The sequence below is a fragment of the Salmo trutta genome, chromosome 21, assembly GCF_901001165.1.
Source record: "Salmo trutta chromosome 21, fSalTru1.1, whole genome shotgun sequence".
NCBI lineage: Eukaryota > Metazoa > Chordata > Actinopteri > Salmoniformes > Salmonidae > Salmo > Salmo trutta.
In genome coordinates this window covers 11,717,309-11,744,494 of record NC_042977.1, presented here as the reverse complement: position 1 = coordinate 11,744,494, position 27,186 = coordinate 11,717,309, and the positions used below count along the sequence as shown (strand labels likewise).

The following is a 27,186-nucleotide window of genomic DNA, read 5'->3' as shown; positions in this document are numbered from 1 at the left end:
AACATAACGATGGTCATTATGGCCAAACAATGCTATTTTTGTTTCATTAGACTAGAGGACATTTCTCCAAAAAGTATGATCTTTGTCCCCATGTGCAGTTGCAAACCGTAGTCTGTGTTTTTTATGGCGGTTTTGGAACAGTGGCTTCTTCCTTGCAGAGCGGCCTTTCAGGTTATGTCGATATTTGACTCGTTTTACTGTGGATGTAGATGCTTTTGTACCTGTTTCCTCCAGCATCTTCACAAGGTCCTTTGCTGTTGATCTGGGATTGATTTGCGCTTTTCACACCAAAGTACATTCAGACAGAACGTGTCTCCTTCCTGAGCGGTATGACAGCTTCGTGGCCCCATGGTGTTTATACTTGCAAACTATTGTTTGTACAGATGAATGTGGTACCTTCAGGCGTTTGGAAATTGCTCCCAAGGATGAACCTGACTTGTGGAGGTCTACAATTTTTTTTCTGAGGTCTTGGCTGATTTCTTTTGATTTTACGATGATGTCAAGCAAAGAGGCACTGAGTTTGAAGGTAGGCCTTGAAATACATCCACAGGTACACCTCCAATTGACTCAAATGATGTCAATTAGTCTATCAGAAGCTTCTAAAGCCATGACATCATTTTCTGTCATTTTCCAAGCTGTTTAAAGGCACAGTCAACTTAGTGTATGGTAACTTCTGACCCACTGGAATTGTGAGAAAATTGAAAGAAAATATATTTAATCCATTTTGAATTCAGGCTGTAACACAACAAAATGTGGAATACGTCAAGGGGTATTTATTATTTATGCTGGCACTGTATTTTTGTATCAAACGTGAATCATGCATCAAGTGAATCAATGTTTGCTACAAAGTGGTGCAATGAAATGTAATTGATTGGATTCTATCAGTTTATTTTAGAACACTTGATATTGCAGGCAATGGATAATAATACCGCTAAGTATGACACGCCTGCTCCCGCTCTCCCTCTCTGGCACTCTCTGGCGCCAGGCTGCCCATCATTGCGCACACCTGTCACCATCATTACGCACATCAGTGCTCATTGGACTCACATGGACTCCTTCACTTTGTTGATTGCCCCTCTATATCTGTCTGTTCCTCAGTTGGTTCCCCGTGTTAGCATTATTGTCGTAATGCCGTTTTGTTCCCCCCGTCCAGATGCTGGTCTTGTTTTGTTTGGCGTCCGTTTTACATTAAATGTTCACTCCCTTCACTTGCTTCTTGCCTTCAGCGTCTGTCCTTACAGAATGCTGACACCACAATGCGAAGCATCAGGGAGTTTGTGTTTTTCTTGTTTTTGGTGGTGACGTTGGGTCCGCCGATGGACCGGGAGTGCCTCAGCCGGCTCGTCAGGGATCATCGGGCTTCTACGCTTCAGCCAGCTTGTCCAGCACCCATGCCTTGGCTGGCCTGTCAGGCTCGCCCAGGTAATAATAAAATCACTTGTTCTGTTGAAGAAATTATTGCAGGTATTGAGGGCTGATTCTTTGAGGGGAAGCCGGCTGGGAAAAGTCTAAAGTACTCATCTTTCGACTGGACTACTTTAAGTACTTTACGTAAGGACTACTTTAAGTATGCTTGTTTTTCCTGTTTTGCAGAATGAATTGTTGTTAGTGTTTCCACGGATGTTCTTGGAAGCAGTAAATGAAGTGTAACACATTTCTGTTGACATATTAAAACTGCAGGGGAGATCTTGGCCACCAGCCTGGCCCAAGGGGGACCAGCACCAACATTCTTACGTGATTGGTGCTACCATTTCCTTTGCACTGGTGAGGTGGACAAGAAGGCCCTAGTAGTGGTGGATTTAGAGTACCAAGTGCTAATTTGCATGGTAAGTCCTAAATGATGATCCTACAGTCATACAGTAAATTAGATTTCAATGTGTAATGCTGCTAGACACAACAATTACCGCACAATGTTTATTTCACAGAAAGTGTATGTTTGAACATGAAACACTTGAGTGCAAATGATTTGGTGTCGATGTTCCATAAGGCGCCAAATCATAGACTGAAGTTGAGCTGGTTTCCCATGCTGTGGCTGGTTCAGGACCGTGGGTTGAGCTGTGATGCAGAGTAATTGTGTGCGGGGTTAGGATTTAGATATGTCATCTCATTGCTCGTTACTGAATTCAATAATAGTTGTGTAATGATTATTCTGTCATCCAAATTGGACTGTGTTGTGCATACTAAGACTAATTGTATATATTTCCCCTCCTGAACTGCCGTTGTTGTCCATGCCTGCCTGAAATTGGTCCCCATCCTGCAGCAGCTGTGAGGGGCCTTCAGCTCTATGGTCTTCAGGACCTGTTGGCCAGGCATGAAGTAATATATCGGCCCCCATTTGTTTCAGGGGAGCAGGTCAAAGTGTGTATTTGCATGCTAGTCATGCACCACTACATTTGCTCTGTTAATAAAATAGTGAACCATGGCAGCATTTAAAACGGTGTTTACACAAATCCAAACTTAAATCAGGGGGCTAAAAATATTCATTACAGATATGATGTGATGTCCACAATTTTTTTTGTTGCTTTACAAGTGATCTTTGTAATACTTTAGCTTTTTGCCATGAACAGATTTTCATTAATAAGCTGTAATAAGAATGTGCAAATAGTTTTGACAACCAAAACACAATTGGGAAATGCATCCAGTGTTATGAATGAAGTGTTTTCCTATGTTTATTTAAAATATACTGCAGCAACCTGACATTCACATAATGTGCACATGCGCCTAATATATGCAAGGTTCTGATTGTACATTAAAAGAGGAGCCAAATACAAAGCACCCATAACAGTGTACAGTTTACGATTTCTACTGAGGCATTCTTCTGCCAATATCATTATTAAGGAAAATAAAATTACATTTGGCTATGATTTTTAGCGGTGTGGGTGTCCCACACGCAGCGTTGTGGGGCCGAGGGTTGCCCATGCTCTGAAGTGGTACTTACACAGATTCTTCTAATTCGGGCAGGTTGGCATTCATATGGTAAGCACGTATTCAGTATTATCTCCCCCAAGGGAACTAGCATTTATGGAGCCATTGGTAGTGTGCAGGACTCCGTTCCTGAAGGTTATGGGTTCGCTGACCATCTCAGACAAGCTCACTCTCCCTCCCTGTGTCATTAAAATACCAATAACAACATATGCAGGAATTAGAGTTTGTTTGTATGCAGTAGATTAAAGAAAGAAAAGGTTGGCAACCCATGGACTAAAATAGATCCTGTCTCAGTGAGGGCAGGGGTGCATTTCGTTGGTAATAAGGTTGGGGTTGTATGTCCATGTGTTATTTATGGTTTCTAAGTGTGTTTTCTTCCCAGCATCCAGCTCCCGCCTCTCTGTATGCAAAGGAAAGTTGTCATGCCATCTGAAATATACTGGGCTGGCTGGCCTTAAGTTCTATGTTTCCTTTACAGGCAGATGCTGATGTCATAATTTCCAGCTGCTGTCCTGAGTTTAGCGATAAGTGCTCCAACAGAGAAGCTGGAGACTGACATCATGAACTTCCTGCAAGACTTTTTGTAGAAGGTTGGGATGAGAATTTGAGTGCGTTTCAGAACTGCAATTTCAGTGTAAAGCAGTGTAAAGCAGGAATTGTGCTTGTAGTTTAGCAGAATTGGTTCAGGGGTTTGGTGCATGAGTTACATATTGTGGTCATTGTGTCTCAAGTACCAGTATTTGTGTGTAAACAATTGAGAAAAACTGTAATATAGTGTTTGAAAATCCTTGCCACATACAAAGTCATTTAATCTGTCTTTACAGATGCATCATGTATCCAAAAGACAGTAGGTAAATATCATTTCCAAAGGAATCTGAATGTGCAGGGGGATCAACAGCCAACTGATGCGCCTAAAGTTGTTCTGTGTTTAAGGGACAGTGGATGTCTGGTACCATGACCCTTTGGTTAGGCTCCTCGGGCTCTATGTTACAACCACTTCTGCTTATAATTGACTGATAATTAAAGGTGAAAAGACACTCCATACACTAAATGATATTCTCACATGATTTATTTGACACTGTTTCCTCCAATCTCCATTGACTAAGTCTGTGAACTCCTACTTGCAGCCACTAGAAAATACAGGAGGGGGCAGTATTTACAAGGTGGTATTTAACTTGTAGTTCTTGAATCCATTGCTCTACAACCGATTTAATCTTAACCAATAGCACTTTTAATTTGATACTAATAGCTGGGGTTAATAAAGGTGGATTAGACAATTCATATTTTAAAATGATAAAGTTAGTTAATATAACGCTTCTCTGTAGCATCAATAACCAGGTTTCCATCCAACCTTTTGATGATCGTAAAGTATTTCTGATTTTTTTTTAAATCACGACGGGCCTGATGGAAAAAGCCACCAGCTCATAGCGTTGCTGCAGTTCCCGCCCCCACCCCATTCGCGCTTCTCCCGAAATTCACTCCCACTATGCTTGATAGCTATTGTGATGTCTGTGTTAATGTGGGATTATCCAATTGTGAAACATTAATAAAAATGTATCTGCCAATTTTTTATTTAACTAGGCAAGTCAGTTAAGAACAAATTCGTATTTACAATGATGGCCTAGGAACAGTGGGTTAACTGCCTTGTTCAGGGGCAGAACAACAGATTTTTACCTTGTCAGCTCAGGGATTTCATCTAGCAACCTTTTGGTTCCTAGCCCAATGCTCTAACCACTAGGCTACCTGCCGCCCCAAATAAATAATTGTATTGTTTTTTATGTTTGTGTGTGACGAACACGATTAGCGATTAAGGCAGTAGGCTAACCTAGCCTGTTAATGTTAGCTAGCTACTACTAGTGGATATAATTATAGCTAAAAATAAGCTCTAGAGATTTGAAACAATTTGCTACCATGTCTAAAAGACAAAAACTGTCAGAAAGTGAACATTTAAAAAAACGAATGAGAAAAGAGGCACAATCTTTAAACCAAATAAATTTTGCAGCTCTCTGGCTGCAAAAGAACAGGTGGTTGCACCAGGCCTAGCCACACCTCCAAACAATGCCGGCGAAGTCCATACTATCTTGGACACAGACTCAGATTTGTTGCTCCCCATCCCCGATGACAGTGGTGGTGCTGCTGCTAAATCCGACTCCCAGACAAAAAAACCCATAAAAGATCCCGGTAAGTGGCCAAAATATAAGAATAGATCTTTATGGGATATGTTTGTACAGCCTGGGCCACATCAGGATAAGGAGGGGAATTTCACAAGAGATGAGGGGCAACAAAAGTTTTTGGTGTCCCACTACAACAGGAGGATGGCGAACGGGGAGAGAGTGGAGAGACCATGGCTTGTCTATTCCAATCACAACGATGCAGCCTTCTGTTTTTGTTGCAAACTTTTTTCACACGAGTGCAAACCTGCGCTGGTCAGGGAAAAGATGGACTCACAGTGAAACCCTTCAGCGCTACAAGATGGGAGAGCCGGGTGGAGGCTGTGAAACCCGTGCGTTACCAACTCAGGGAGATATATGGTGCCCTGTTGTCGCTCGCCACCGACACCAAGCTCACAGACAGCTGTGGTGCTAAAACAAGGTTGGAGGCAAACAGCATTGCCGCCAAGATGAACAACTTTGGCTTCATGTGCGTAGTGGTCTTTGGTATGACATCTTGTTCGAAGTGAACAGCACCAGAAAGAGTTTGCAGGCGGTGAGTTTTATCCTTTCACTAGCAGTGGCTCAATTGAACTCAACCTGAGTATTCCTCCAAGACTACCGCTCTGATGCAGCTTTCGCTGGCGCATTAGCAAGCGCAAAAGAGTTTGCAAAGGAGATGGGTATTGAGCCCTGTTTCCCAGTGCAGCCCACGGTCCGTCCCAGGAACAAAAAGAGTCTGTTTGGCTATAAGGGAGAGGATGAGCCTGTGACTGACCCTCAGCAGAAATTCAAAGTAAATTTCTTTAATCAGATTCTTGATTCTGCTATCCAGTCCGTCAACGAGCACTTTACGCAGCTTGAAGAGCACAGCAGTGTTTTCAGCATCCTGTACAACATCCCCACCATCAAGGGCATGGACACCGCAGCACTTACCAGGGACTGTGCAACAATGGAGAGGGCCCTTGCGTACAGGAATTCCAGGGACACCGATGCAAAAGATCTGTGCAATGAGCTCAAAGTCTTGAGCAGGAGACTGGACAGTGAGGCAAAACCACTCGACTCACTGGGGTACATATCCGGACATCAAATGGCCTCCTTGTACCCCAATGCCTTTGTTTCCCTGAGAATTCTTCTCACACTCCCATTGACAATGGCAAGTGGAGAGCGCACATTCTCCTAGCTCAAACTCATCAAAACTACCTGCGTCCTACTATGAGTCAAGAGAGACTCAATGGACTCGCCACCATTTACATTTAGCACGAGTTGGCTTACTCAACCTCCAAGAAGCAGTGCATGCTTTTGCTGCCAGGAAGGTCAGGCGAGTCAACTTGTCTGAATAAAAGGTAAGCAAGCGTTGATCATTACTCAATTATCTATCACCTGCTTACTTTGTATTTTTTTTCTTTAAATAGACTACATCCTAATCTCACTCTCTCACTCTCTTTCTGTCTCTCTATCTCTCTCTGTCTCTCTCAGATGATTTGATTTCTGGACCATGGACAGCTACCGAGAGAAAACATCGCTGACTGCAATGCAGTACCAAAGAAGAGGAAAGAGGCCACTTTAGGCAGAGACAAAATAAATAAATGCTGAAACTGATGTTGGTCAATCAAATTCGATATGTAAATAAATTAAATTTGTTAATGCTGAGTTATTGACATAAAGCTTATTTTACACTGCTCCAGCGAAACGAGGCCCACCATGCTTTTATGAAAGCACTTGTTTCTAAAGCTCAAATTCTGACTTTTTTTTACAGTTCTACACAAATATTAAAATATTTGTTAAATATGTTATGTAAAACTGTTATTTTATTGTAACAATTGTGGGGTCGTGCCATGTGTGATAACAGGTGTCATATTATTAGTAAGAAACTCTGTTTCCTACTACAGTACAGGCAGCTGGCTGCATAGTGATAGCAACATTGTAACTCTCCTATGCAGGGGTTAATTAGGGCAAGGATCCCGCTAGCTGGATCAAAATCGACAACATCCGGTGAAGCTGGAGCGCGCCAAATTCAAATGACAAAATTTAAAAGCTTAACTTCTTGTTAATCCAACTGCGTTGTCAGATTTCAAAAAGGCTTTACGGCGAAAGCATACCATGCAATTACCTGAGGACAGCGCCCCACATCAAAATACTTTTTCAACCAGCACAGGCTTCACAAAAATCACAAATAGCGATAAAATACATCACTTACCTTTGAAGATATTCCTCTGTTTGCAATCCCAAGGTTCCCAGCTACACAATGATTGTTCGTTTTGTTCGATAAAGTCCTTCTTTATATCCAAAAAGTGTTTAGTTGGTGCCATTCATTTCAGTAATCCACTCCTTCAACATGCATACAAAGGAATCCAAAAGCTACCGGTAAACTTCTTCGAAACAAGTCAAACACTGTTTCTAATCCTCAGCTACCCTAATATGTAAATAAACTATAATATTTCAGACAGAAAGAATGGAGTTCAATAGAAAAGGAAAATAATGAAGAGCGCGCCCTCGTTCACGCGCGCCAAAAGTCTACCTGTCCTGATGAGAACACCTTGGATAAACTACAACTACTTGTTCGTTTTTCAAGAAACAAGCCTGAAACCCTGTCTAAAGACTGTTGACATCTAGTGGAAGCCACAGGAACTGCAATCTGGGACCATTTGTTTTGTATATCCCATAGGCCTGAATTGAAAAGGCCTGTGATCTCAAAAAAAATCATTTCCGGATGGATTTTCCTCAGGTTTTTGCCTGCCATATCAGTTCGGTTATACTCACATACATTATTTTAACAGTTTTAGAAACTTCAGAGTGTTTTCTATCCAATACTACCAATTATATGCATATCCTAGCTTTTGGGCCTGAGTAACAGGCAGTTTACTTTGGGCACGTCAGTCATCCGGCAATTCAGGATACTGCCTCTAGCGCTAAGAGGTTATTAAAGTAAAATTCCCTTCTACCTGGTAAGGGATCTCCTATATGTGCACGTGTGCACCAACATTTTTTATGGGCATAATCATAGAATTACATATATAATTGGAGCCTACTTCTTCCTATTCCAAAAAAGAAGTGGTATGCTTACCTGTTTGACAGACACAATTGTGCTATCCGTAGATGTCGGTGTAGCCAAAAACTCCAATACTGTCGCATGCACTGATTAAATACCTCCGTGTCTGGGAAGGGCTTGGTGTGTTTGGTTAAAACCAGGGCTCGAATTGAGTAAGGATAGGGCAAAAAGGATATACAGTATATTGTTTGCTATATATTTTGGAAGAAATACATGAAACATATCCAAATTATATCAAGCGTTCTATAACAATGCTCAAATCGGTGATGCCTTATAGTAGAAACAAGCTCAAAAATGCCCACGAAAGACGTGACTCTGAAGCATATGGGAATATATTGATTCCTGTCTATGACATTCTGAAGTAGAGCTGCAGCCTGTAATATTCAAGGAGTTAAAAAAATTGACTTTGCTATTCTGTCCCTATTAATTGAGCTTTTCTCTTTCTGGAATGAGAAGATGTTTGTTTATGTGAAATATCGACGATCACAATATCGTCATCACATGTTTTTTCCATAAGGGCTTCTCCATCCAATCTGACACCAAATATGGATTAGCCAGAAGGCAAGGATCATTCTCTCCAAAAATCTCACTCCCACTGGGCCAGAATCATCTTTGTCATCCTTTTATTTATTCTCAGCCTTCATAGACACATTGTAAGGGTCGATGATGGAGACGAGGAAGCAAGTACAGGGAGTGAACATTTAATTAGCATGGACATGAAACAGGACAGGATAGCATCTGGACATAAACACATAATGACATTAATGCAGACACATGGAACAAACGGGGAAGCAGACAGTTATAGACTGGGTAATCAACAAAGGGAAGGTGTCCTGGTGAGTCCAATGAGCGCTGCAGCGCGTAATGATGGTGACAGGTGTGCGTAATGAAGGGCAGCCTGGCGCCCTCGAGCGCCAGAGAGGGAGAGCGGGGGCATGGGTGACAGTACCCCACCCCCCGGCGTCCCACCTGGGTGAGCCTGACGGACCGGCCAAGGCACAGGAGCTGGACAAGCCGGCTGGGGCGTAGAAGCCCGAAGTACCGGCAGAGGCGTGGGAGCCTGGCGAGCCGGATCAGGTGTGGGAGCCTGACAATGTGGTTGAGGCATGAGAGCCCAACAATCCCGATGAGGCGTGGGAGCCCAATGAACCCGCTGAGGCGTGGGAGCCTGATGGCCGGCTGAAGCATGATGTGTGGTGGGCGCATGCCGAGCCCACCGAGGCAAGACAACCTCTCGAGCCAGCTAAGGCGTGGAAGCCCAACGAGCTAGCTGAGGCACCCCCGGTTCCCTCGGCGATAGCACTCGGACCCCACGTCACCAACCAAAACTCCTGGATGCTTCTTTTAGTGGTGTCTGCATTCTGTAAGGGTCGACGCTGGAGACGAGAAGGAAGTACAGGGAGTAAACATTTAGTTAGCACAGACATGGAGCAGGACAGGACAGCGTCTGGACATAAACACATAATGACATTAATGCAGACACAGGGAACAAACGGGGGAGTAGACAGTTATAGATGAGGTAATCAACAAAGGGAAGGAGTCCAGGTGAGTCCAATGAAGTCACGACTTCTGCCGAAGTCGATGCCTCTCCTTGTTCGGGCAGTGTTCGGCGGTCGACGTCGCCGGTCTTCCAGCCATCGCCGATCCATTTTTCATTTTCCATTTGTTTTGTCTTGTTTTCCCACACACCTGGTTTTCATTTCCCTCATTACGTGTTGTGTATTTAACCCTCTGTTCCCCCCATGTCTTTGTGTGGTATTGTTTGTTGTAAGTGCTTGTGCGCATATTGTTTGACTGGTGCGCATTGGGTTATTGTACCCATATTTTGTATTTCTTATGCCGTTGGTTTTACTATTAAACTGCTCCGGCTATTACCAAGTTCTGCTGTCCTGCGTCTGACTTCCCTGCCACCGGTTACGCACCCCTTACAAATGAGCGCTGCTGCGCGTAATGATGGTGACAGCCTGGCTCAGAGGGAGAGCGGGAGCAGGCATGACACACATCAAACTCTACACCTTGTAGCTCCGAATCCGCTCCTTCAATTTTTTAAACGTCATCCTTTCTCTCTTCAGTTCCTTCAAACTCCATGTCACTCTCATCAGTTTCACATTCTGAGCTAATAAAGCATTGTTTTCGATTTTCTACTTGACATCCAACATCTTCTCTTTCCCAAAGGTTTTACTTGTACCCTCGATCTTGTACCCTCATCTTCCTCTTGTCAGTTTCACCTTCCGAACTGCTGTAGCACGTTTTCCCTCTCAACATCCTCTCTTTTTCCAAGTTTTTTCCCCTTTGTTTCTTCAACTTTTCCACTTTCTTCCTCAAGTCCTTCCTCATTTGCTACTGAAATACGGTTTTAATTTTTGTACTTGACGCCTATCCCGTCCCCGTCCTCCATATTTGAAACCCCTAAATCCGACGAGGTGTAATCATTCCTTTCTAGAGCTCACCTGCGGTTGTGTACCTGCCATCTTTTTCCATAAGGTCTTCTTCTTCTTCTTTGGTATCATTGCGTTCGCACATTTTGTTTGTGCATGCTGTCATCTACTCTGCGGTATTACATACCACCAACTAACCCTACACTTATATACCACTATTACATACCACCAACTAAACCTACACTTATATACGACTATTACATACCACCAACTAACCCTACACTTATGTACTACTATTACATACCACCAACTAACCCTAGACTTATATACCACTATTACATACCACCAACTAACCCTACACTTATGTACTACTATTACATACCACCAACTAACCCTAGACTTATATACCACTATTACATACCACCAACTAACCCTACACTTATATACCACTATTTCATAAAAAATAAAAAAAAACACCCCATTACACTACTTTAACCCTAACTGACCCTACACCAGGCTGACAGCCTAGGAGGACGGGTCTCTTTTATTCAATACACCTTGAAACTCTCAAACACCCAAGTACTTATCTGCAGCTGCTATCACAACATATATTTTCTGTGATTTACGTTCCATTTCTGCATACAGTTGATAACCATGACAATGAATGCTAAGAAGCCAACCTTATTGAAGCACAAACTCCTATCACTCTGTATGGCCTAGGCCTACTAACCACCCTTGAACTATCATCCTCTACTCTCTTCACTGCCTCAGCATATGATACCTTCTGTTCTACTCTGACCTTGGCAACCTCAACCTGTCTCTCTCGCACCAGTTACTTCTGATCCCCAGCAACATGGGCACACCCACAATTGAAACCATTTTTTTCATGAACACTACTCATTCCTTTGTTCCATCTCAGAATCAAATCAAATTGTATTCATCACATGCTTTGTAAACAACAGGTGTCGACTAACTCTCACGTTCTGACCAGTAAAGGGGTTATTTGTTATTATAGTTTGGTCAGGATGTGGAAGGGGGGTATTTGTTTTATGTGGTTCGGGGTGTGTTAGTATATGTGTTTATGTAGAGGGGTGTTTGGTTAGAGTATTCCGGGGTTTTTGGGTTATGTTCTATATTTCGTATTTCTATGTTCTATCTATGTTGTGTATTTCTTTGGGTTGGCCTGGTATGGCTCTCAATCAGGAACAGCTGTACATCGTTGTTGCTGATTGAGAGTCATACTTAGGTAGCCTGTTTTCACCTGTCCCTTTGTGGGAAGTTGTTGTTTGCATAGCTGTGTGGTTTAGCCTGCAATCCTGTTCGTTCGATCGTGTTCTTGTTTTGTTTGTGTTCAATAAAAGTCATTATCAGCACTCAACCCGCTGCGCCTTGGTCCACTACGTACGACGACCGTTACACTAACAGTGAAACGCTTACATATGGGCCCTTCCCAACAACGCAGAGACAAAGAAAATAGAAAAACAATAGAAAAGTAATAATAAAATAAATAAGAATAATAAAAGCAGACCAAAGTGAGGGGAGAAAAATCAAATGCAAAGAAAACCAATGAAGGAATCTACTGTTGAGAAATAATATAAATGTAAAACATCTCTGTTATCTAGTGGAAATCGCTCTGTCATTTCATGGTTGCAAAAATTCTACACTATTTGCTCAATTTCAGTTTATGTGAGACGACAAGCACTGAATAGTGTATGGAATCATTGTACCACCTAAATTGCTGTGAAATAGATGTTCAATAACCAAAAATATTGTTTTTACAGCTGTTTGAAGCTGGTGGACCAAAACCACTGTTTAAACCTGGTGGACCAAAACCACTGTTTGAAGCTGGTGGACCAAAACCGGTTTTGGTCCACAGCTGTAAAAACGGTATATTTTGTTATTGAAAATATATTTCACAGCTATTTAGATGGTACACTATTCAGGAATGTCATTAGGGTTCATTTCCACACACACACACACGGTTAGGTTTGTGTATAGTCAACGCTTTGTTATTAAAAGAGTATTGTACCTCTCATTCAGATCTGCCAAGCACATCTCTGCTAGTAACACCACCACTGCCCCAGTCAGCTTCTTACCATGTTGCCTGCACAAGGCCCATCAAGACAGGAGGTCACGTTTTGTCTTGGACCATGGTCGATGGAAAGAGCCCATGAGAGCAGCCATGAATGGGGTCCTGGCCAAGCACCATGGTGAGAAAGACATCCTGAAGCAGGTGGATGGGGATTATGCTGCCCGAGTGCATAGTACATGCACTGACCCAAACAGCCTCCTGCACCCTACCGCAAGGCAGCATATCTCCAGGCATGTGAAACATCTGGCCAAGTATAAGAACATCAGCTCTGCTCTTAACACCAGCCCAGGGAATCTCCTGGACACACAGGAGCGGTGGCAGCGTCTTACTGCAGAGAGTGAAACGGTCACTGTCCCAGTCACACCCCAGGCACCTGCTCCAGTAAACTCACCAGCGGTGTGTCCTCCCCAGGATGCCCCTCTGCCACAGGTCGCAGTCGAGAGGATGGTGAAAGAGATCAGCAGTAAAAAGGGGGCAGTGAGGAAGGCGCAAACAGAGGAAAGAGGAAAGAGAAAATCCTCAGAGCAGCATCCCTCAGGCTTTTCTGAGCAGGTTTTGCCACCAGCCACTGAAACAGGGCCCCAATAGCCCAGACATAAATATCAGCTTTCCTGGAGTGGCAGGAAAATGTATCTACTGGCTAGCCAAAGTGTTTTCCCTGTACCAGGCACAGGACATGTTGACAGAGATGACCTGGATGGATTTCCAACAATCTGCTTTTTATGAGACTGAAAAGCAGAGATGGGTGGTGAAAAGTGGAAGTGACTCTGTAGTCAGACACATACACACACACACACACACACACACACACACACACACACACACACACACACACACACACACACACACACACACACACACACACACACAGACACACACACACCCACACACACACACACACACACGGACACACACACACACACACACACACACACACACACACACACACACACACACACACACACACACACACATACACATAGAAGCTGTTCATCTATTGTAAAAATGTATTTCCATTGAAGGAAGTGGTTTGGACTCATGTTTGATTAGTAGAAGAAGCAGAATATGACACACACACACACACACACACACACACACACACACACACACATACACATAGAAGCTGTTCATCTATTGTAAAAATGTATTTCCATTGAAGGAAGTGGTTTGGACTCATGTTTGATTAGTATTTATGTAGTTCCTTTGAAATACTACATATTACACATTACTGAACCCCACCACCCATACCTTTCCAAATGAAATCCTTACCCTTATGTAAATCAATTGATTAATCTTAAGTAATAAAGTCATGTTTTATTGTCATTGTTGGGGAGTAGTGCACTACATATAGTTCAACTAGTAATATACCTACATTTTGTATAACTTGGTGGTAGTTGAACTAAATGTAAATCTCTGTAGTGTTTTCAGTAGTTAATAACTTGTTTTGCCATGTAGAGGTGTAGCTAACTACTGGAACAACACACTACTTTTTTCCAGAAAGAAAATTAAATATGGGTGAAGTAGGCAATAATATTTTTCCCTTTTTTACCATCAGACCTGCCTAATTCTCACTTGAAACGTAGTTTTTGTGTTTAATAGGCGAAACGACACATTCCGTTAACATCTGACTCCAAAATGATCTGTTCTTGCAATTTGTAGTCTAACATTCTAGATTTAGATATGCTACTTTTTCGCTAAGTAGTTTTGATGCAATGAACTAGTTTTACAAAGTAACCTTAGTTAAGTAAACTATATTTTTCTTAAGTGTAGCTTTAACGTATCTTCACTTCTTCCAGTAAGAAGTAATTGGTATAGCTTGGTAAAGTACATGTTCATAGTAGCTTCCCCAACACTGTTTGTTGTTATAGCCTACATGTGGAATGTGGAGAGCATGTTTGCGTGTTAAGGACTAAGGAGGTGGTTTATATTTCTAATCCTTTTAACCCATTGGGATTAAAGGCACGCCACTCCTGGCCCCTTTGTCTTTGGGATGAGTTAAATATAGCGATAATACGTGGTGTTCTTCCTGTATAGGTAGACTAAACAATGGTAACAGTGCTATTGGTGTTCAATCAATACCCTTATAAATGGATTATACTTAGTAGGCCTATGAGATCATTATTTTATTGAGTTGCAGGCTAGCCTATTTGTTTTATGTAGGCTAGTTTTCACCTTTATTTAAATACAATTTAGAATGAGATTCATTCAGATAACCAAGACATACGATACAAGTAATTATATGAATATGAATGAATATTCATGGTTATTATGTTAAAGCAGACAAAAATACATGCTCCGTTTATAAAGTTTATGACTGTGACCAAGGACCGCTGCGCTGCGCAGAGTGCGTCAAAATACGCACTCTGCGCTTCCCTTCTCCTCCGCACAAATCAAATCGTTTGCCACAGAAGGAAGGAAACTGAAGAGCTTGTTAATCTGAAACTTGTTCTATGAATTTGGTCTGTACAGGCTAGTAGCTTCATTTATTCACGGGGCTTATCTTCAGTTTGCCAAAGCGTTAGGTTTTAATTGTAAAAGGTTGCGCGTGCAAGACAAGGAATTCCATAAATGATTTTCCCGTTGAGATGGGGTTGTTTGATTAGATTGTGACGGTATGCAGACAGGAATTATAATTTGAACATCGCATCCGAGAGGACTTGTCTTAGCTTGGCACCTGAGGAATGATTTGAATCCAATCAAAATGTCATCGTTGAATTCCCTGTGATGCGTGTCTTTAAGCAGGTGTCAGGTGAGTTCTCTGTATCCTCTTTAAACATAGGCTACTTATAATACCCAGGTTAATAGGTGTGATTGAGAATGAATGAGTAATGAAGGTGAACATGCTATTTCACCGTAATTCTAAGCGACGCATATATGTTTAACGGCCTACACAAATTGGTATATTTTCGTAGTAAAATAAATGATGGGAAATGCTCTACGCTAATTGTGCGGTTAAATACAGCTTGTAACACGTTTCTTATACACGTATGGATATTCAATAATCGTAGGCCTGCCTATACCAATAATATTGTCTCATGCCCTGGGGTAGCTCTTGATCATGACTCTCAATTCCTTTAAATAAGATTCTTTGGATGAAAGCGTTTTCTGTAGGGGGGGGGGGAGTTTTGTGAAAAGAGCTGCAACGCTTGGTCTGAACATGAACATAAATCGCTTTTGGTACGGTTTTGGAAGAATAAGGACCTTAATTCCATATCAGCAATACATCATTTTCAAAATACAAGGTTAAATTGACACATACCTTTATAGGGTTCAAACATGGCCATATTCCCACGTTACAGCGCTTGTTTATGGAAGACAGAATGGACTACCTGTGCTAAGTAGATATCGGTCTCCAAACATGTGTGAACGGAAGACAGATGCCACAAACGTTTTGTCACTGAAAAATACTGTAAGCTGCAACTGTGTTATAAAACCGGTTTAAACAGTGTACACAGTAAGTGTGTATTTTGCATTTGTGAAATTATTTTGATGTGATATGAAAGTAGAGGGATTATGTTTCTGGAACCATACTGCAATTGGGAATGTATTCTAGTTTAGATGGAGAATTTGGCTGTTTTGGCTTTCAGAGGTAATTCGCTCTTTAAACAAAACAAGTAAAGTCCTTTAGGCCAATAATGGGCTTGGCCAGGGGTGCCAAACTCATTTTGCCAAGGGGGCTGCATTTGGTCTTCAACGAGCCTCACTGAAAATTGGTTATATTTCCTTGCTGTTTAAATTTGCAAAAAAATGTAGTCCTCTCTCCATTGTTTTTGGAATTCTCGATGCTACCTGAATGTCTAGATTTCATTTAGGTGATTATTCGCGAGCTGGACACAGTCAAGAAACTGTATGAATGAATGTCTGAGATACAAGTTAGAGGTGAGGTTTTTGACCTTTGGCCACATATGAGTAGCCTATAGGATGAGTCAACAACATTATTTGGGTATGAGTTAACAGAATATTCACTTTTAAGTGAGATTTTCACTGGACAGTTACTTTAAATCCAGGTTTTAGATGCTACCCCCATCCCCCAAATGAAAACCAAACATGGATTCCATGTTGTGTTCTCACTTTGAGTGCACACCTGTCTGTGTTTCACACCTGTTTGTCTAGCTAATCAGCCTCGCAATATGGGCTAACTGGTACAGTCATTGGACCATGACTTATCTCGCAAGTTGTTGTTATGGAATGCCCTCAGAACACGTCTTATTAATAAAATAAATAATTTATAAAGGTGTCTACATTTGGGCTTTGGCAAGTTTATGAATCATTCAACCTACTTGAAGTTACATAAGAAAGTGGTGTATGATATTAAATCATGCATTTTTACCCATTTCTATTGTTTCATAAATTCACAAAAATCTTTATTTTGATAAATACAAAACATTTGACTTTCTCAACAGATTGGAGATTTAGTTCATTGTAGTGGCTCCAGCTGAGAAGAACCACTCAGGCACTAATACACCGAAGTGATCAGGTTTTCCCTGATCAGAATCCTGCTTTGGAGATGGAGGTGATTCGTCGCTCCTCTGTGTTTGCAGCCGGGGTGATGGAAGCCTTTGACCATTCCCCGTCCGACAAAGAACTGGTGTCCCAGTCCAAGGCACTGTGTAGGGACTACATCCACTCTAGGCTCAACATCTACGGGCTGGGCTCGTCCAAAACTCAGGTGGACTCAACGCTTTGTGAGGTGTCTGCTGTGCTTCTCTGTCTCGGTAAGAACCTGCTGCAAACTGTTACATGTGAAACTTAATGTACCAAAAAAAAATTCTGCTTGAATGCATGTGCACAACTTGTCTTCAAATCTAGCATTTTACAGTATAGGTCAGTGCTTAGGAGCTGTGTTTCCCTTGACGTTCCCTATGGTCCCTGAATAGATTGGACACTGCACTGGTTTTGTCCTCCACATGTATATTGCTTCTTCCTTGAGATTAAAGGACAGGCAGCGGACTGACGTGCATGACTGAGATAGGAATCAAAAGTGTCTGACAATCCGAGGTGAGGGCATTCAAGCTACGGCATTGTTCAGTTTAGTAGGCTAACCAAGGCAGGTGAGGCAGGCCGACATGCAAGATTTGAAGAGCAATGTAAACGGCGAGGTACTGTGGTCATCTACGTTTACCAAAGGGTGGTGCAGGACCTGTCTGGACACTGGTGGGTTGTGGGCTTTGGCTGATTTGTTCAGCTTGGGTTGGGTTATGGCCGAGACAAGGAATTTGTTTACTACGATTATTACAACAAATCTCTAAAAGCTTGGACACAGAGCCCAAAAGTTTGGGAACAACTGACCTATGGCAGTTTCTCTGACCAGTCTGGTTTTCCTAATGCCCCCGTGCTTCAATGATTGTTTCAATGAAGTCACTTTGTCATTAAGTTACTTTGTCATTAAGTTATTAATTGGGTGGATAGACCTGTTCTTTCTCAGTGCTACCCTGTTTCTAATTGTTCAGCCTTGTGGTCCTTCCTGGTTTTCCTAGGTGATGAGCTGGAGTGCATGCGGCCGAGTGTCTACCGGAACGTGGCGAGACAGCTCAACATCTCAGTGGCCATGGAGACCACGGTGTCCGATGCCTTTGTTGCCGTGGCAACAGAGATCTTTTCTGCAGGTGAACAGCTGCAAGGGGAGGGGAAGCAAATGTGGGGATTTAGGAGGTTGATGTTGCGTAAGCCCTTTAAGATTCTGCACACGTAACAGAATTTACCCACGTTTTCCCATTGACATGCATGATTAACTCTATTAGTCCCAAGGTTTGTGAACAGATCTTAAGTTGATGTTAAACCCTATGCGTTTGTGCTTAGAGGGGGTAAAAGCAATCCTACATGAGCTTTGAGGAATGTGTGTTTTGGGACAGGGCTACAAGATGCCTGGTTATTTGAAACTATTGCTTCTTGAAACACTGTTAAACATTGTTTTTGTGATACATGTTTCACACAATAGCATCATTTGCCATAAATATGAGATGACGCACTCCTTAAAAGGCAGAATTGGGTTATCATTTGACACTATCATCTGACAGTCCATGACAAAATTCAGAACATGTACCAAAAAACACATACCCATGTCTTCTCTTTGTCCGTTTACTTTGACGTAACTTTGAAACACACGAGAACATTGGGTGTCTGGAACAACTGTTCTATTCCGTCACTGGTACATACAGTCTCTGCTGTGTGAATGCATCTCACTGTACATCTTTGTCTGTTTACTAGTACACACAGTTTCTGCTTCGGGGACTTGCCACTCTGGCATGATTAACGATAAAAAGAGTTATTCAATGTCACACATGAATTACTGCTACAGCACAGTAATTCATGGACCGCATGAATAATAAGTCTCTCAAACTTGGCTCTATGTCTGGAAAGATAAAAATAGCCTCAATTTCAAGCATTTTTCGAGCTAACATTTTGGCTGAACTGTGACTGTTTTGACGTCACCAGGGGCATTTTTGGAACACCGTGGGATTCCTCCGGAGAGAAAAACAAACCACTGACCCAGGCAACGTTGGCCTTTAAGGGATGTGGGGTTCAACAGCTGTATATTTATCGGACTGGAAAGATAAGCAAAATTCTTTACGTGTGATGATTGCAATAGAGAATAATGATGTTATGTCAATCAAATGCTGCACTGAGAAAAAACGGACCGTAATGAATCATAATCACAGGTTTGATCATGAATTGTGGTTCAAAAACTCTAGAAATGGAGGGTTCCAACTTCCAGATATACACCATTATGTGACATAATTGGTTTCTACATTTGATGAGGAAGTACTTTGGCTACACTTTTCGCCGCTAGACACTATGTGGGGTGTTTTTCCAGTCCCTCTACATAATTCTGATTGATGAGAGGTGTTTCAGACATAATGATGCCCTAGAGTGGTATTTAAAAAAAATTGTGCCGGGAGAGTTGAACCAATCGTTTGATTGAGCCTGCTGTCTGATCTAACAAATACATGGAGTCATGTTTTGTAGCAATTATTGTGGCCATTGTGTTTCGCCGATTGCACGATCACACTAGGATGAGTAGATATGGTTGTCCTTGTTCAGTAGAGCCATTGGACTTAACGACGCTCCTATCTGCCAGGACATTGAAGGATATCTAGGGTGACTCGTTTTCCCTGGCTTTGTAAAGACTACAGCCTGACGGGAGCCATACTTCCTTGTCCAATTGTGTTCCCACCCTTGAAGGCATCCTGAAATTGCTATAAATTCTGGATATTGTGGTTTGCTTACAACCAGGAAATGTAGATGGCCTGTTTTTCTACCGGTGAGATGCAGAAACATATGTGTGTAGTGAGGAAATTCTCGATTTTTATGACCCATATAATATGTTAATAACATATTAATGGACATATGCATTGAAAGAGCAGCTTTCTCTTTTACACTTCCTGCCAAGTGCACCAACCAAGCTTGCTTCCCCAACGTGCCCCATTTCTCGCTCTTCCAGTCCTCTCCCTTCCCTCCATCTTCTTCTTATACCCAGACAATCTTCTCTCTATTCTGGGCTGTGTTGTCTCACATCAGGGTCAGATCTCTGTAGGGAGTTAGACATTGTGAGTACAGTCCTGTCCCAGAGGGCGTTACCTTATTTAAACCTTCCTTGAAGTCTATAGAGCCAAGCCAAAGGTCAGTCAGTTCAGGCGAACAAAACGGTTTAAAGGAGGCTAATGCCATTAGCCTTGCTGTTGCATCACAGCCATTACAAGGCTGACACCCGAACGGCTTTAATAGGAAACAAATGAACTCCTCTTTGATGTGAAGCTCTGATGCGATCGCAACCATCACTTGCTCTTTCTCTCTACTGGCTATACTGTACAGTAGACTTCTGAAGTATGCAGTGTCTTGGGACTGCATATGTGCACTAAACTGGAGCATGTAGATATAGGTAACTGCCAAACTAAAGGAAACATAAACATAATATCTTAAAGTAACTGCCCAGTGCAAGTCTCACTTTTTAAACGTCATATTCTGTTAACTCATACCAAATAATGTTGTTGACTCGTTCTATACTTGTATTTGTGGTCAAAGCATAAATTGGAGATAAAACAATTTTTTAAAAACGCCTCAAACATGTATCTCAAACCAACCATTTAAAAAATGCTTGCTCTTTCCTCATAGAACATGATTTCGTCTTCATGAGGAGGATGAGTTGGCCAATCAGCCTTGTAGAGGAGGATGAGCTGTCCAATCAATGGTCTACTTACGTGATTACGCCCACACCATTCTGTTGTTGGGGTACGCCCACACCATTCTGTTGTTGGGGTACGCACACACCATTCTGTTGTTGGGGTACGCACACACCATTCTGTTGTTGGGGTACGCACACACCATTCCAACACAGAAAAGCTGCTTTTTAACATACTTCGTTACAATTTTCTGGAGGGAAAACGATTTCACTTGTATTTCATAGAAATCTGGAAACACTGAGCAGTTACTTTAATTGGGCGTCTGGCTGCCAGAACAGCTTCAATGCGCCTTGGCATAGATTCTACCAGTGTCGGGAATTCTATTCGGGGAATGCAACACCATTCTTCCGCAAGAAATTCTATAATTTGGTGATTTTGTTGATGGTGGTGGCAAACCCTGTCCCAGGTGCCACTCCAGAATCTCCCACAAGTGTTCATTTGGGTTGAGATCTGGTCTCTCTCTCTCTCTCTCTCTCTCTCTCTCTCTCTCTCTCTCTCTCTCTCTCTCTCTCTCTCTCTCTCTCTCTCTCTCTCTCTCTCTCTCACACTCTCTCTCTCACACTCTCTCTCTCACTCACACACACACACACACACACACACACACACACACACACACACACACACACACACACATTATTTAAACCCCCCATGCTCCTTTTGAGACTCCTATTTCAAAGTCACTGAGATCACTTAATGGACAACTGGGTAATTGCTTAATTAACTCAGGAACAACACGTGTGTGGAAGCACCTGCTTTCAATGTACTATGTGTCCCTCTTTTACTCAAGTGTTTCCTTTATTTTGGCAGTTACCTGTAAGCAAATGTGACCGATCGGCTCGATTAAGTTTTATATAGTAACATTTGAAATGGTGTTTTTTACATTGGATAAAAGTAGAGACTCCAGAACTAGAAAATGTTATATTATACACTAGAGGAACAATGGGAGAGTAATTCTGCTTTGAAAGATAAACAGGTAATTACAGAAAACGGCTTACTACTGGAGAATTTTAGAACTTGGACACTGTCTCGTTGGCCTAACGTTATATCCTAATTTGACTTTGATGCAGGTCATGTTGTTCTTCACATTAGTCTCTGGTAAACACACACTATATCAAATAAAATCAAAGTTTATTTGTCACATGCACAGGATACAAAAGGTGTAAACGGTACAGTGAAATAGTTACTTGCATAGTGGAGTCTTTTGTTTAGACATGTAGCTAGCTAGCTAGCTAAACAATGAACCATATTCCCAATATAATATTACTACCCTGCATGAATCTGCAGGTAGCTAACACAACTAGATTCAATGTTAGCTAGCTAGCTAACATTAGGTTATAACTAGCAATGCAAATGGTTCTGAAATAAAAATAATATTACTACATAGATCATACACGTAATGTTAGCTAGTGAGCCAGCCAGCTAACGTTAGCTAGCTAGCTAACAGTATGAGTTAACTTGCAATGAAAGCGACTTTCTGACAAAATTAGAAACATATCTGAAAATGTAGCTAGCTTGACTCTCTTACCCGTATACATGAATGAACGCTTCTCACTGTTATGGATGCCATGGTTGCCCTTAGTTTGAAGATGTCTACAACAGCCTTCTGTGTGTTCTCTTTTCGACTACCTCCGCATATGTGCAATCAAACGCAATAATTTTCTCCATCTCCTTAGCTATCATACTCTGCTTCCACCAGGCATTCCACTGATTTCAAAACTCAAACATCCAGAAAGTGGAGAGCAACACATTTGCAGTTCTTTGCGATATCTTTAAAAAAAAATCTGACCTCGCCACAATCCTGTCTCAGACCTCTACGGACAATTCATTAAACCTCACGGCTTGGTTTTCGCTCTGACATGCACTGACAACTGTGGGACCTTATATAGACAGGTGTGTGCCTTTCCAAATCATGTCCAATCAATTGAATTTACCGCAGGTGGACTCCAAGGTGTAAAAACATCTCAAGGATGAACAATGGAAACAGGATGCATATCAGCTCAATTTTGAGTCTCATAGCAAAGGGTCTGAATACTTATGTAAATAAGGTATACCTGTTTTTTTATTTTTTTATTTATTAGCCAATTATTCTAAAAACCTGTTTTCGCTTTGTCATTATGGGGTATTGTGTATAGATTGATGAGGATAAAAAAATCATTTTTAGAATAAGGCTGTAACGTAGCAAAATGTGAAAAAAGTCAAGGGGTCTGAATACTTTCCGAATGCACTGTGTAGCCTTTTGTGTAATTCCTTGCTCTGCTGAGTTTCTGCTTACCGCCATGGTGTGATTCCTGTGTGTTTTTTTATACCATGTATTTTACGCACCAGTACATAATCTGTCTTTTACGCATACAACTCTGATAGAGTATCCCTTTATGCATATTCTTTGTATACATTCCTGTGCACTATTTTTCATGTTGCATTTATTTTTCATATTATTTCACATGTTGCCTCTATACACTGATGTGATAATATTGTAGATGTGTTTATATATTTATTTACTTGTCATGTGACATTTACCTGTTCCCACCTCTATTTCTAAAACTATTTAATACGTTTTTCAATATGGCTGTAACATAACAAAATGTGGAAAAAGTCAAGGGGTCTAAATACTATTCCGAATGCAATGTACACGGCAGACCAATCTGAACTCATCTCTCGGCATGTCCAGGCAATCCATTATCTAAGCCAATCATGGCTAGCGGGAAGCTTCCTGTAACGGTTGTCATTGGATAAAGTGGACCAAAACGCAGCAGGAATATGTGCACTCATCTTCTTTTATTAAGGAAAGAAGGAAAAAACAAAATAAACACATACACCAAAAGAAACACAACGACGAATTAACAGTGCTGGAACAATCTCCCACAAACTACAAAACAAAACACATACCTATATATAGGACTCTCAATCAGAGGCAACTAAAAACACCTGCCTCCAATTGAGAGTCCAACACCCAAACCTAGACATAGAAATACAAAGAACTAGAAAGAACATAGAAATACAAACATAGAACATAACCCAAAACCCCCCGGAATACATAAATCAAATACCCTACTAAACAAACCACCACCCCGAACCATACAAAACAAATACCCTTCTGCCACGTCCTGACCAAATACTAATACAATTACTCCCTCTGCTGGTCAGGACGTGACAGTTCCTGTCTTTTTCCATCGCTAAACCAACTACACTCGCAATTTAACAATTTGTTTCGTATTTACAGATGGCATACAAGTTTGTTATTAAGTCACATGAAGTTCACATGTTCCAGAAGGCATTTCTGCCGAAAACACATGTTTATGTTCAAATGCCTCTCCTGTGAAGTAGTGAAACGAGTCACAAATAATGTTTTTGAATTGGGACTGGTTAACTACAATGCGCACTTATTAGGAGTCTACTGTTTTGATATTAGCTAAGTACTTTTCATGAATGCCTTAGTATTGCAATAAAAAGTATGAAGCATCAAGATCCACTACATCACAATCAGCCAACTAATCTGTGATTCTCTCTCTCCTGTCCACAGGCATCACATGGGGTAAGGTAGTATCTATGTATGCCGTGGCTGGCGCTCTGGCGGTGGACTGTGTACGTCAGAACCAGCCTGCTACGGTCCAAACCATAGTGGACAGTCTGGGTCAGTTTGTCCGCAAGAACCTGGCCCCTTGGCTGAAGAAACGTGGAGGATGGGTGAGTGACTGGACTGTTGTTGTTGCTGAACTGTTGTTGCTGACCAAGGGACAGTTTTTTGTTGTTTTGTAACTACCACATAGTTGTGGTTTAAGTAAAAGGAAGATTATTAAATCCGCATTCTGGATTTTGATTTGACTTATTAGGATCCCCATTAGCCGACGCCAATGGCAACAGCTAGTGTCCTCCCCTCCATCAGAGATCTGTATATAATGACGAGATGCTCATGTCTCCGCCTAAAAATGGGTGTCGTTGTCCCAAATGCGGGAAGGCAGGGGACAAGTTTAGGTCCAAAATTAGCCCATAAGCCCATAGGGCTAATTTTGGACCGTTTTTAGAGAGTGAAACCTCTCGCTTCGCCTCTTCCTCTCTGCCCATGTCGTTTTTTTGAAGGACACTGATATGAGTAGTTTCCCTATGCTGCCCTCTAGTGGTTCTCAGGGGAAGCACATGGGCAACACATAACCAACTATTTTTGTTTTCTTCTCAATTGAAGGAACATTGATTCCTTACATCCTCCTTCTCAAAAAAAAAATTTCCTTCCCTCTGACCTTCTCCTCCAATGTGTTTTGAGAAGGAAGAAAGGCTAGAGGACACAAGGAATTTAGGAAATAATGATGTGTGGGACAAGTGTGTCCTGAAAGTTTCTAACTGTGACATTTCCAATGTGACCTTTTTGTCTTTTTCCAGACCGACATTAAGAAATGTGTGGTGAAGTTAGATGCCGTTCCTCAGACCCATTGGCTGTCTCCAGTTGCCGAATCCTGCAAGCACTTTCTGTCAACACTGTACATCTACATTATGAAGGAGCCATGAAGGAATTGGGAGAAGAACTGTGGTTGAAAGGACAAGAGCTTCAAGTCCTTGAATTTGAAGGCTCTGTGCTTCAGATGAAATAGACAGCAGACATCCTCTAACTTTTTGATGGAACACATTTTCTTAAGATTGGTGATGGCCATCTAAACAGCGACTCTCCTTCGTGCAGAGTACAAGTCACAGTATCACATTTTGTATAATCATCATCAATTTAATCAACAATGACTGCTCTTCTCCCGAAGTGTAATCTCAGTTACCCAGAAGTAAAATTCTCGCGTACGTTTTCACTTCCCGGCCATGAGAGATTATCCAAAGTGTAGTCACAGTCAATTTCATATACACATACCTTCAGTTCAGATGAAAAACTTTTGTTCAAAGTACTTGTACAGAACCATGTATCTTTCAGTGTTGTAATGTAGTTTCCGCTACGGTGTTGCAGTGAGCATGTGTACTGTGGTAGGTGCTCAAATCTCTGAAGTAAGATCCAGTCTGATGATAACTGAAGAATATCATCTGGGACTTTACACTGAATAAATGGACAAAGTGATAGCATCTGTTCTATGGATTAGAATTTGATGCTTTTTGCTGCACCCCTGTGAAGGACATATGAAATGTATGATGAGTTACTACTATGTTGTGATGGGATGCAACAGTCTATCCAGGCTTTGTCCACACTGTACAGTGCTGTTGATCTCAGGAGTGTATTCACTAGGAAGCAAACGGGCAGAAACGGGGAGGGATCTACCTTGCATTTGTTCAATAAGAAACACTTTTGTTGCAAAATGTTTTGCTACAGTGTGCACTAATGAGTACACCCCAGTTGTACCCATCAATGTGTACCATTGAGTACAAAAGACAGAATTATGCCTATTCTATTTCTTTTAGCCTTTTAAATACTATCTTTAACTAATGTATTTTATTGGGAAACTGTAGTGATGATTGAATCTGTATCTCTTTACAGCATCTTTCCTGTGGTCACTTGCAGTATTTACTTAAAGGTCCAATGCAGCAATTTTTATCTCAATATCAAACAGTTTCTGGATAACAATTTAGTACCTTATTGTGATTATTTTCAATTAAAATTGTCAAAATTAAACAGCTTCTTAGCAAAGAGCAATTCCTCAAGCTAAAATGTTGCTGTCTGGTAGTGGTCTGAGTGGGGTAGGGAAAACTAGTTGTTATTGGCAGAGAGGTTTGCAACTTTTATTTGTTTATTAACTAATTTACTGCCAGGTGAGGTTACCAGGCAGGCCAAAACTCCATGCCCCCAAAACAGGCTGACATTTCAGGCAGTCTTTTCAAACAGCTCTTACACTAAAAAAGTGCATTATCATAATTTTCACAATTTCAGTGTTATTCCAACCTCATTGTCAAAATATATATAACGCACAGGAAAATCTAATTCTTGACTGCACTGGGCCTTTAATATTGAGCTTTTATATGCAAAATAAACGTAACACTATCGAGATAATGGTGTTGTTAACAGAGGAGCAAAATCATGACAATTAGATCATTTTAATTGTTCAAATCAATCTAATTGTATTGGTCACATACACGTGGTTAGCAGATGTTAATGCGAGTGTAGCGAAATGCTTGTAAACAATGTAAGAAATAATACATTAAAAAAAATATATATAACTGCCTAGTTTTCTAAGGACCTGAAGCGAGGCGAACATCTCTGTCGGCGCCATCAGGAAGTTACATTTGTTTTTATTCGACAGATCCATTGGGGTTAAATACAGCCTTTGTGGGAAGGACAAAACTTGATTTATGGTAGCATTAAATTAAGTGCTTCATACTGAACTCACACAAAACATACAAATTATTTGAAGAAAAAACAACAGATCACTTGTTTCTTCAAATGTTGCTCTCACGCGTTCCCCATGAGACACACGCATTGTCTCTCTTA

At 41.4% G+C, this 27,186-nt stretch overlaps 1 protein-coding gene across 2 annotated transcripts; it reads left to right on the top strand.

Moving 5' to 3' along the window:
- Positions 1–1,060: 1,060 nt before the first annotated feature.
- Positions 1,061–26,388, top strand: LOC115156691 (bcl-2-related ovarian killer protein homolog A-like). Of its 2 annotated transcripts, XM_029704268.1 has the most exons (7): positions 1,061–1,422; positions 1,681–1,826; positions 2,261–3,515; positions 17,001–17,312; positions 18,075–18,203; positions 24,298–24,461; positions 25,152–26,388. In XM_029704268.1, the coding sequence occupies exons 4-7, from the start codon at positions 17,105–17,107 to the stop codon at positions 25,275–25,277; spliced, it is 627 nt and encodes a 208-aa protein (XP_029560128.1). In that variant the 5' UTR covers positions 1,061–1,422; positions 1,681–1,826; positions 2,261–3,515; positions 17,001–17,104; the 3' UTR covers positions 25,278–26,388. The 2 variants fall into 2 exon arrangements, with proteins under 2 accessions (XP_029560128.1, XP_029560127.1); XM_029704267.1 differs by lacking the exons at positions 1,061–1,422; positions 1,681–1,826; positions 2,261–3,515 and adding an exon at positions 14,948–15,346.
- The last annotated feature ends 798 nt before the right edge of the window (positions 26,389–27,186 follow it).

Coding starts and splice junctions, on each gene's coding strand:
- LOC115156691 (XM_029704268.1), top strand. CDS start 17,105: ATGGAGGTGATTCGTCGCTCCTCTGTGTTTGCAGCCGGGGTGATGGAA. Junction 17,313..18,074: donor TGCTGTGCTTCTCTGTCTCG/GTAAGAACCTGC, acceptor TGGTTTTCCTAG/GTGATGAGCTGGAGTGCATG. Junction 24,462..25,151: donor TGAAGAAACGTGGAGGATGG/GTGAGTGACTGG, acceptor GTCTTTTTCCAG/ACCGACATTAAGAAATGTGT.